The 10820-nt window shown below is 35.8% G+C and overlaps 1 protein-coding gene across 1 annotated transcript in view; it reads left to right on the top strand.

Moving 5' to 3' along the window:
* Positions 1-10820, top strand: part of CWC27 (CWC27 spliceosome associated protein homolog) — a 124044-nt gene that overhangs the window by 453 nt on the left and 112771 nt on the right. Inside the window, 8 exon segments of the mRNA XM_019470253.1 lie at positions 610-706; positions 2328-2440; positions 3856-3999; positions 4736-4834; positions 5015-5118; positions 6184-6233; positions 6236-6252; positions 10107-10186. Of these exon segments, the coding sequence (XP_019325798.1) occupies positions 610-706; positions 2328-2440; positions 3856-3999; positions 4736-4834; positions 5015-5118; positions 6184-6233; positions 6236-6252; positions 10107-10186 (704 nt within the window).

Here is a 10820-nt window from a genome sequence, read left to right as displayed (position 1 = left end):
GGGGGGGGGGGGGGGGGGGGGGGGGGGGGGGGGGGGGGGGGGGGAACGACAGGTGAGGAGGATGAGCGCTATATGTGTGTGTTGGTGGTTTCCGTGTTGTGGTGCTGGTTTGAGGTGATATAGCCCTTAAAGACATTACCCGAGTCAAAGCACGACGTGTGCTGTGTGGATACATAACACAGAGCAGTCCTTGAAACATTTCATTTCCTCTATTCCTCTACTAGGTTCTTGATTTTATTATGATCTCTCACTGAATTTAACGGTATTACTTGTAAGAGAGGTATATGCCTTTGGAGATTTATGGCATAACTATATTTTTTTTCCATGTTGTTTCATTATGGAAGTGATAAAGGATATGTAAGTTTCTGTCATGTGTCGGGTACCAGGTCATTGGCCTTGAAGCCTCATTATACATTTCAGTTCAAAATTGTACCTTAAGTTCCGGTAATACTACCTAGAACTAACAGTGGCTACCTGGCACATGTGAATGTCTACTGCTGTTACTGATATAATGAATTCAGAAGTATTTTTTTAATTCAGCGATTATATTCTTAGATCAGTGACTAAGTTACAATAAAAATAATGGTGTATTTATCTACATTTTTATAGGTTTTGCTGAGAACAACAGCAGGAGATATAGATATAGAATTATGGTCAAAAGAAGCACCAAAAGCATGTCGAAATTTCATCCAGCTTTGTATGGAAGGTAATGACTGAATGGGATAGGAATTGTTGAAATTATTCCATATGCAATCTTTGTCCCTTTTTTGTAAAATGGAGGTCATAACTATGTCTTAACTCTAGTATGTTAATGAATTTATTTGTATTTAGAAAATATTAGCTAACTCAGACAATGTTTTTCAAGGTTATTAAGGAACCCGGTGGAAAAAAACCAAAACATTTTAGATGGTTTTCTCAAATGTAGCAGATGATGTAGTATTACTGAAAAGTATGTCAGAGGCTTGGGAAGGCTTATTTTCAGCAAGTCTCTACAAAGTATAACTAATTCTTTAATGTATGTATGAAATGGCAATGATGCAATATTGGACATCCTCCAAAATTCTCACTTCTGTATCACCATCTTTACTACCTTTTAATTTTTTTCATGAGTGCTTCTAATGTTTCATTTGCTGTAGTTTTTTGTTGATGGAAGCTCTGTAACACTGTTAACTGAAGTAGTGAGTACCAGAATGAAAAGCTCCCTATTGGGAAAACTGTAACAAGAGTTTGTGAAGGACCTGGTGCCTTTGTGTTTTCTAGCTGCTGCTATTATCCCTTTTATGTGTTTATAGAGTGGTTAAGAGTTCTTTTAGCTTTTCTCTGTTAAGGAAAAATAGCAGTCTAGGATTTGTGCCTTCAGCATGGATCCAGCCTGTTCTGTGTTCTCCAGAACACACCTAATGTGGAGATGTAGAGATTTTTTGCGATGGTAAATCAATTTCTTAGCCCTTGGTAAGTCCTAAGAGTTCAGTTATCTTCAGTGTTAAAGAACTGGGCTTTATTTCCTTTCTGAATTTGTCTGACTGCTGTGTAGGATCCTATGCTTTGTATAATAAATTTGAGTATTTCTCTTGTGAGTATCCTAGCATATAACCATCTGTGAATATATCTAGCTATGCTGCAGGATTTGCAGATCCTGCTTTGTCTTGAAGCATGCTGCAGATTTATTTTTATTTATTTAAGAAAAAAAATCAACCCAAAATACATGTCAAGTAAAGTTAAGTTTGCATTCCTTTTGTTTTCTTATGATCTCATAAACCTTATCTGATAGATAGATAAAAGAGGATAACTTAGGGAGCAAAGTGTACCACATATTTCATCCTGTGAAAATGATCAGTTTGGGTACAGTGTAGGTGGCGGAAGGGGTGACACCTGTGTTCCATGCTGGTGAGTGAAAATGCTAATAATTTGGTGTATGAATGTGGCTAACGATGTATGTGAGGTGTTGGCTGGGACAGAGCATAGTAGTTTTAGCTCTCCTTTTAAATTGATGTAGGTTGGTAGTATCATTCCAGTGATAAAACTTAAAAGCTGAAAAGAAAATAATTCATCAGTATCATCTTGTTGGTGATGTGCAGTGTATTTTGCAACAGAAACATATGACAGCACCTTTTTTTCATAAATGTCATCAGCAATACTTTGTAGCTGAGATACAGTCACACTGAACAAGACAGTGGAAGAGGAGGGAACGCAGTGGAAATAGCAGAATCCAGTTACAGTGCTTGCTTTCTGGAACTTCAGTCTCTAGACATCTCTGCATGATCTATATGAAAGTTTGATTTTGAGACCACTTACACATACTTAAAATCTTTTTTTTTTTTTTTTAGAGTATTACAACAACACAATATTTCACAGAGTAGTGCCTGGCTTTATAGTTCAGGGAGGTGATCCCACTGGTACTGGATCAGGTGGAGATTCAATCTATGGAGCTCCCTTCAAGGTACATATCCATATATGTTATGCATTTATTTTTGGTTATTCTCTACCAGTTGTTAGTCCTACTGTGTTAGGTTGTGAGAAAACAAACCTTATATTAGAAATGCAACATTATACATGCAACAGTAGTTGCTTTCACATGTTGCTTCAGTATTTTTAAATATGCCTTCTTGAATTGAGAGTTCTTAAATCTGGCTGTTCTGATATTATGATAAATATATAAAAGTACTAGCATGAACTTCACAAGGAAAAATAGGGAGGGGGAAGAGTAAAGAGTAGGTGTTGGTATGTGGCAAACTCAGATGCAGAAATGTACAGTTTACACACATTGTATCTCATTTAGCAAACGTCTCTGAATGTTGTATATGTGTTCATTGGTATTATTGATACCAGCATGGCTCATCTCTTAACCAGGAGGCTCAGATCCTGAGTGAAGCTACACACGCACAGCAGCTGTGTTCTGTTTGGCCTGATTGTTTCACTTCAGATGGGGTGGGCACCTTTAACTCATGACTGAAGCTGCATAGCCTGACTTTGGGCCCTCCATCTCCCTGCTGCTAAAGTAGACTCACACATATAACACGAACATCAAGTTTGTGGAAAGGATTGGTACCTGAGCAGGGAACAAAACAAATGTTACCAATATTGTAGTAGCATTGCTGCTTAAAATTAGTGGTATCTCAATATTGCAGTGTTTAGATTTGTGATACTACCATGGTATTAATATATTACTCATAGCTTTCACCTTGCTTTGAAAGTAGTCCTATTCTGTCTCCTTATGGTCCAGAAAATGTTCTTCCTATGGGTTTTTGCAATACTGTACTATTACAACCTGTTATTGAGCTTCCAGTTATTTTACATGAATTAGGATTTTTCCCCTAAATACAGTAGTTAACAAGAAAGCATTTCATACACTTGTAAAACTATCAGTTACCTTTAGAAATGCTTTGGATTTTTTTAATATTGGGGGGGTAATAAATGCCAACAAAAATAATGAATAACAGTTGATTATTAGGCAATAATTGGAAAAAGAGAAAGTTAACAAGGTAGAACTTAGAGTTTTTATTAAATCATGTGTCTTTCTATTATTGATATACTAGTTTCTAATTTTTTTCTTTGGTGTTTGTTGGTTATGTGTTTATGGTTTCTTTTGAAAGAAGATTGTTCACTTGTTTGCATTATATAGGCTCTAAGAAGAAAAAACATTGACTAAAAATAATCTTTTCTGCTGAAAACAGAAGCTTTTAAATAGAATTGTGGCATTAAGTTTCAAAAGACTTTGGTTTTATTATTGTCTGAATTCAAAAGAAAATCAACAGCATATTTTCTGTTTGTGCATATTGATGTAAGTAAGCCATAGCTAAAGAAGTGGAAAAAATAATTACATACTTAAATTATGTTCTTTTCTGTCTTTGCCAGGATGAGTTCCACTCACGATTGCGATTTAATCGAAGAGGACTTGTTGCTATGGCAAATGCTGGGCCCCATGATAATGGGAGTCAATTTTTCTTTACGTTGGGTCGTGCAGATGAACTTAATAACAAGCACACAATCTTTGGAAAGGTCTGCTACACAAACTACAGTCCCAGTTTGAGTTTGACAGAAGCTACTATAAGTTTCTCTGTATTCAAAGGCTATTTTAGTGTTGTTTGCTGCTACGTACATTTGAAATTTATTTCACTGCTTTCTAAGCTGTCTCTGTTCTTTTTGTTTCCCATGTCTGGTAGAAATGTTTCTATGGGTTGTTCTCGTAATTATCTGTTTTGCTGTTGTTACTCTTCTAAATTATATTTTTGTGTTGTGCTTCCTTGGAATAATCTTACTGGTATTATAATGGCTCTGTCTTATCAATCAGTTCATCTAATACTAGTGACATTTTAGAAAATTCTGTTTCTAAATTCTAATTACCGGAGAAGAATCAGGAAAAGGAAAAACATAACCCTGACCCTAACCGTAAACACTAAATGTAAGATTTATTTGAAAGAAAATAAACCAACTATTTCTTTATTTCAGTGTCTTTTATTTTCCTGTTTCACAGCTCACAGTAAGAATTTGACATCTTCCCCTGCATATGCTCTCAAAAATGTGGGTTTAGTTACCTGTATTCCTTCAACTTTTGCTGTTTAAAAAAACAAACCTTTGTACATTGTACTTGCTGTCTTTTAGAAGACATGCTTACAGTATTTCCCGTATCATTTGTATTTTCAAAATTCTTTGGATAATAATTGCCTTGCATTTTGCACAATAATTAACAAAAATTATAGGCAAGGACTTTAAACCTTTTTTATAAATTTGACAGGTTACAGGGGATACAATATATAACATGTTGCGCCTGGCTGAAGTAGAAGTTGACAAGGAAGAGAGACCTCTCAGTCCACATAAAATAAGAAGTAGTGAGGTGAGTATGTTCTGGTTTGAAACTTGAAATTTTAAAATTTTTGTTCATAAGCATTCAGAAAACTGTGTCCTAGTATGAAAACTTGGCATGTCTTTTTAGATACTGTTTTAAAATATTGAATCATTTAATTATAACAAAATACTTACTAAAGATGTGTCTAAAATACTACTTTTTTAACAGGTTTTGTTTAATCCTTTTGATGACATTGTTCCAAGACCAAATAGAAAGCTGAAGAAGGATAAACCAGAAGAAGAACCTAAAAAGTCCAAAGTAAAAGGCACAAAGTAAATATATGCAACATAAGTGATGGTTAATTTTCTTTCACCTTTAATTTCCAGCTTGGTAATTTTGTATTTCTGCTTTTGAAACACAGGGCTTTACCAAAGTGCACAGAGGAATGTTCTCTAATCTTAGCCAAACCTACTTCCTTGTTTCTGAAGAGATCATACAAATCTAGTTGCTCTGACTGAAGTGGTTACTGTGCATCAGCTGAGCTGTAACTGTTTCATGCATGCTGACAGTTTGTTGCAAAAGAGAGGTAAAAGGTAGCATTAAGCCTTTCCCATGGGCAAGAATGTGCAATCATTCTTGTGACTGAGATGACACTGAAGTTAGTATGTACTAGTAACTAGGTCATAGCTCAGTTGTTTGAGGTTTTTGAACTTTATCAGCTACCACTTCTCTCCCACTAAAATACTTAGCAAAAAGCAGGCATTTTAACATGGGAAATTTCAGTTTCTGTGAATGAAATTTGGTAGTCATAAACATGCAATGAAAAGTAATAGGAAATCTAGACTGTGTGTATGCTGTCAGTTCTGTTGGACAGACATACAACATGTTGCGACTGACTGGTTCTAACATAATGAAAACAATTTTTTTTTTTTTCCCCAAAAGTAAAGATCATTATTTCTTTTAATTACATTCTGTGAATGTGGGTGCATTTGATGCCTTTGTGAGCAGTCATACCTTGAAAGTTTTGTGTTTGGTACTTGAATGTTGCTCTGTGGGGAAAAAAAAGATTGGAAAAAAATGCAACTGCTCTGTTTTCAGAGCTGTCAGCATTTAAGTCTGTAAAAGTTAGTCAAGGCAGAATTTTTTAAATTCTGTCTTACCATTTTCTAAGTGATGCTTAACTATCTTGATTGTTTTGTCTCAGGAATAGAATAGAACATGCTTCTCTAAATATTCATGGTTTATTGCAAAACAACATGTTTGAAATTGATACATTTAGCAGGACAAAGTTTTTTAAAAAATTGCATACAATATGAAAGTAATATATTTAAATTTTATGGAATGTTAATAAGACAGTATGTAATGTTTTACTAGAAAATGTGTTTTCTTTCTTAAAGAAATTTTAACCTGCTTTCCTTTGGGGAGGAAGCTGAAGAAGAAGAGGAGGAGTCAATAGAGTTAGTCAGGTACTGTACCAAATCATCCCCATTTTTCTTTTTAACTTAAAATTACCTTTTTTGCATGTTTGTGAAAAGCTTTAAAGTTCTTAATCTTGTTCTTATGTTTGAGTGTTGAACAATAATACTAGAAATTACTTCAGTTTTTATGATTCTACTATTTTAACATGTTGAAAAAACCAGACATTTTAAACTTTTCTAACTTTGAAAATGCCTTAAGTTACTGTGTGATATTTTTACATTTCCATAAACAAAGTTTCATACTTCTAGTGTAGATCTGTGTCTGCTCTTTAAAATTCATGGAGGTGATAGGTACTTTACTCTCCTTCACCTCCTTAATTGTAAGTGTGTGATTTGATGGTAAAATACTTGAGGTTTGAAATAAATCAATTTGTTCACTGCCAGTGCATTCCTAGCTCCATTTTCTTATGTATATCCATTCTGTGTGCAAAATCAAGTGCGGTTATTGTGGGGAAAATAGTGCATTATCATAATTAAATATTGCACTGTTGTGAATTGCCCATGTTCACAGAACTAGGGTTGCATAGGTAGTCTTTGATCTAACATTTCCTTATCTGACTTTGCCACTTAAATAAGTTTAGTTTAAAAATTTCTTTAACAAGTTGTCATTCTCATTTCTACTGCTGACCAAATTATTTCTCTAGAGCCCTAGGCTTTCTTACTTATTTGTACGATTCGGGTACCTACCCGCTTCAGTTAGCGATCAGACTACATGCTGCCGAGTCCTGTACCACATAAGTGAAAAAATGGTCCTCAGTCCTCAGGATTTAGTTAAAATACAAAAGACAACAGTGAATAATAATGGAGAATATTACAGTGAGGTGGTATCAGTCAGAATGATAGTAGAGGTTTATCACAATGGTAGTTTTAATTTTTAACTAAGAAAAATATTCTTTCTTGTTTCAACTTGCCAGTCAGACTAACTATACTTGTTTACCTTAACATGCTCATCTGCAGTTCTGCTCTTGGTATATGTCTGGTATTTAATACTTCATTTAACTTGGTTGCTTTGATGTTTTCCCCTTTCATGCCAAATACTTGCTTTTCAGTTTAAAATGATCTAAATAGAACCCCTCTTTCATGACAAGTCCAGTTTCAGTGTTGTCATGGTGTCTTCAACTCAGTCTTAAAATCTCATCCTCATATTTGTCCTGACTAAATTCTGGACTAGCTGTAGGTGGGAAAATAGCCAAATCAACTGTTAATGAAGAATTTCTATTCATTCTTTACAACAGAATGAAATCTTTTTTTCCGAACCTCATTGCTTGTTTCTAATAGGTCTAGATCAGTATCTGTATAGTTCTGGACATTATGTTAATCTTGGTTAAGTTCAAGTATGTGAACTTCAGCACCAACTTTCATTCTCTGTTTTTGATAAGAAAAATTGAAGGTCAAAGTTAATAATGGGATTCTCTGACATCTACAAATTCAGAATCCTTCTGTGAACTTTTTTTTGGTTGCTAGATGCAGTAAGACTTGATTGTTTCAACATATTGAAGGTCAAAGTTAATAATGGGATTCTCTGACATCTACAAATTCAGAATCCTTCTGTGAACTTTTTTTGGTTGCTAGATGCAGTAAGACTTGATTGTTTCAACATAAGAGGGTATACTTTCAAGGACTAAGGTTGAGAGGAAAGTCTGCAAGTAACTGAGGAATCCTCTAATAGATCTGGGAAAAGGGAACATTTTCTATTAATTTTCAGTGCAGTGAGGCTGAGGCTAAAATTATCTAAAGAGTAAATGAAAACACCATGTGTCAGGATGAAATTTTTATGGTATTTAATGGTTTCGTGTTTACATGTGAAAAATAAGAATTCTTGTCTTCGTCACATCATATTAACCAAGTAAGTACTGAATTTAAGAATGCCTCCCTAAGTCTTTTCTCCATCTTCCCCATTATGAACAATTTTCTACTCTGGATTTGTTCAGCCTGCACTACACTTAGTCTAAGTAAGTGAATATATTTTGCCTTTGCTGCAATGCATCACCAGATTCTTGTTCCTGAGACTGTACAAAGAAGGGCAAGAAGGATAACTGGGGATATGGATCATAGTAAGATTAAAATAAATTTTTAAAAAAGGGAGAGAGGGAGGGAAAGATGAGAATGATTATTCCCTATTTCTTACAATATGAAAGTTGAGACACAAAGATAAATGAGCAAATAAGTATACAAAGAAAAAGTATTTTTCCCTCTTGGAATTTAAGCTGTGAACATTTATGGGCAGGACATGATTAAAGTGAGAAGTAGAAATACTTTTAAAACAAGATTAAGCAAAGGATTAGGACCATTGGTTTCTTTTAAATGTTACAGGTCAAATTGTGTCTTTGTATCAGGAGAGTCTCTAAATGGTTATATTACAGAGAGTATGAATCTTAGAAAGAAAATTTGTTTACCCCAGGAGGTTATAGAAGGCAGAGATCACAGGATTAGGGAATTTTGTGTCAAGGAGTGGCAAGAGCGGAATGGCTGCATGAGGGAAGGCAAGTGCAGAGGCAGGAGTGATTCCAGTACAGGCAGTGTGCTTACCAACAGGGGCACAATCCCACAGGGTCTGGATACAGCTGGCAGAGTTGGTTGCTGGTAACAGGGTCCATCAACAGTCCTGGACACGGCAAGCAATAACCAAGACCAAGGTCCTCATCCAGGCAGTCCAGTCAGGAGCCAGCAAGAGATGGGGCAGGAGACAGGGCTGGAGACAAGTCTACAATGTGGGTCCAACAGGCCCATCTAGAAGGTGGAATTAGACACAGGTACACCTCTGACATAGCTCAGGCAGACAGTGGATTCTCAGGCCTGAGCTGAAATGGTGCTAATGGGCAGAGGAGCTCCAGGTAAAACTCCTCAGGGCCACCAAGGCTATTACTGCACTTGGGGACCTGACAGTGGGACTCCCACTGGTTGTTGATTAGTGTTTAAACTGAAGCTTTCAGTGTCCAAAGAGCTCATTTAATTGTCTGTACATGCTTGGAGCAGTTTACAGCACTTGTCTTATGTTTCATCTGGCTCTTGAACACGCACACAAATTACTTGTTTTAGGAAGTAATTTTTCATGTTGCTGAACGTGTTAGTCTTTTGTTCTACATAATAAAAAATCGAAGTGGTGTTTTAAATGAGTAAGATTTTATTATCCACACAACTACTGCCTTCCTGAAAGGATTATAAAATGCCACTGAAATAGAGACATTCAGGTCACAATGCAGACTGTTCCTGTAACAGAGATTTTCAGTCTGAAATTTAAGTGTACTTTTTGGATTAGCAGCTTTCTTACTGCAGTCTTTCTGCCTGAAGATCTTATGTGGTGTTAGATTTATTTGACTGCTTACTTCAGTAGATGATTCCTGCATGGTGTATTGCAGGTTCATGTATTGCAGGTTGTTAATTTCTTTTTTTTTTTTTTTCCTAGGGGTCTAATTAGTGTTCTACCAATTGATAAGTACTGCTTTGTACATGCTAGTTCTTTGAGTTGTCACATGCCATTACTGGAAAGTCATGTTCTTACCTCTTCATTCACTCAAGTATATATGTGCTAGGCCATGTATCTTTATGATGTGTAATGATTGTGATGATTAAACAATCTTTTTTTTTTTCCCCTCTTTCCTTTAAAATTAAGTGCATTACTGTTGCAAAAATACTTTTTAAATCCATGGGGTCAGTTCGGTGCTCCTCTTTCTGGAACGCCTTCTCTGTTCATCTGCTATTAAAAGTGTTTATGCTTACTGGTTAGGCTAAAGCTAACAAGAAACAAGTTATCTTGTTCTTACCATTCTCCTTTTTCACCATCTGTTCTCTCAAACACTGAAATTTATAATACCTTTTTTCTTTTCTTTTTTTTTTAACAGAGCATGAAGGGAAAAAGTAAAAGTAGTCATGATCTACTAAAGGATGATCCACATCTAAGCTCAGTTCCTGCTGTCAAAAGGTGAATATGTGATTTCCAATTTCCAGAACAGATTTACTTTCAGGATGTTAGACCTGATTAGCATCACGTATACTCATTGTTTGTCTGTTACTCTTTAAGAAATTAAGAATGGCCATGCGGGATCAGACCAAATGTTCCTCTAACTCACTATGCTGTCACTAACATTGACCATCAGTGGACACCCAACAAAAAATAAAAGCAGGGCAAGTGTAATGTTTACCTGAGTAGTCTCGCAGCCTCCATCTACTTTCAACTCAGCGGACTGTCAGAGTTTGATGTGTTTCATCTATTTAGTAATCCTTAATAGAGCTCTCGTCAAAGTACTTATTCAGTCTCTTGTAATACTGCTTACATTCACACCCTCCTGTCTGCTGCAGGAAGAAGAACCTCCCCTTTTTGTTCTGAACCTGGCTGCTACTGGCGTCATTTGATAAATTCTAACTCTTATGCTGGAAGAGACAGTGAGCAGTCAGTCCCTTTATACCTCTCTTTACTACAATCCCTTCTTAGGCCATCTCTTTTCTAGCCTAAACTTTTAAAGACTTACTCAACTTTTTTTCACACAGTTCTGTACCTGTGGTTATTCTTGTTGCTCTTCCCAACCCTGGTTCTGTTCTAGAATACCTCCCCGCCC

Source organism: Aptenodytes forsteri, unplaced genomic scaffold (genome assembly GCF_000699145.1).
Source record: "Aptenodytes forsteri isolate BGI_AS27 unplaced genomic scaffold, ASM69914v1 Scaffold92, whole genome shotgun sequence".
Taxonomy (NCBI): Eukaryota; Metazoa; Chordata; class Aves; order Sphenisciformes; family Spheniscidae; genus Aptenodytes; species Aptenodytes forsteri.
This window is presented reverse-complemented; position numbering and strand designations above follow the sequence as displayed.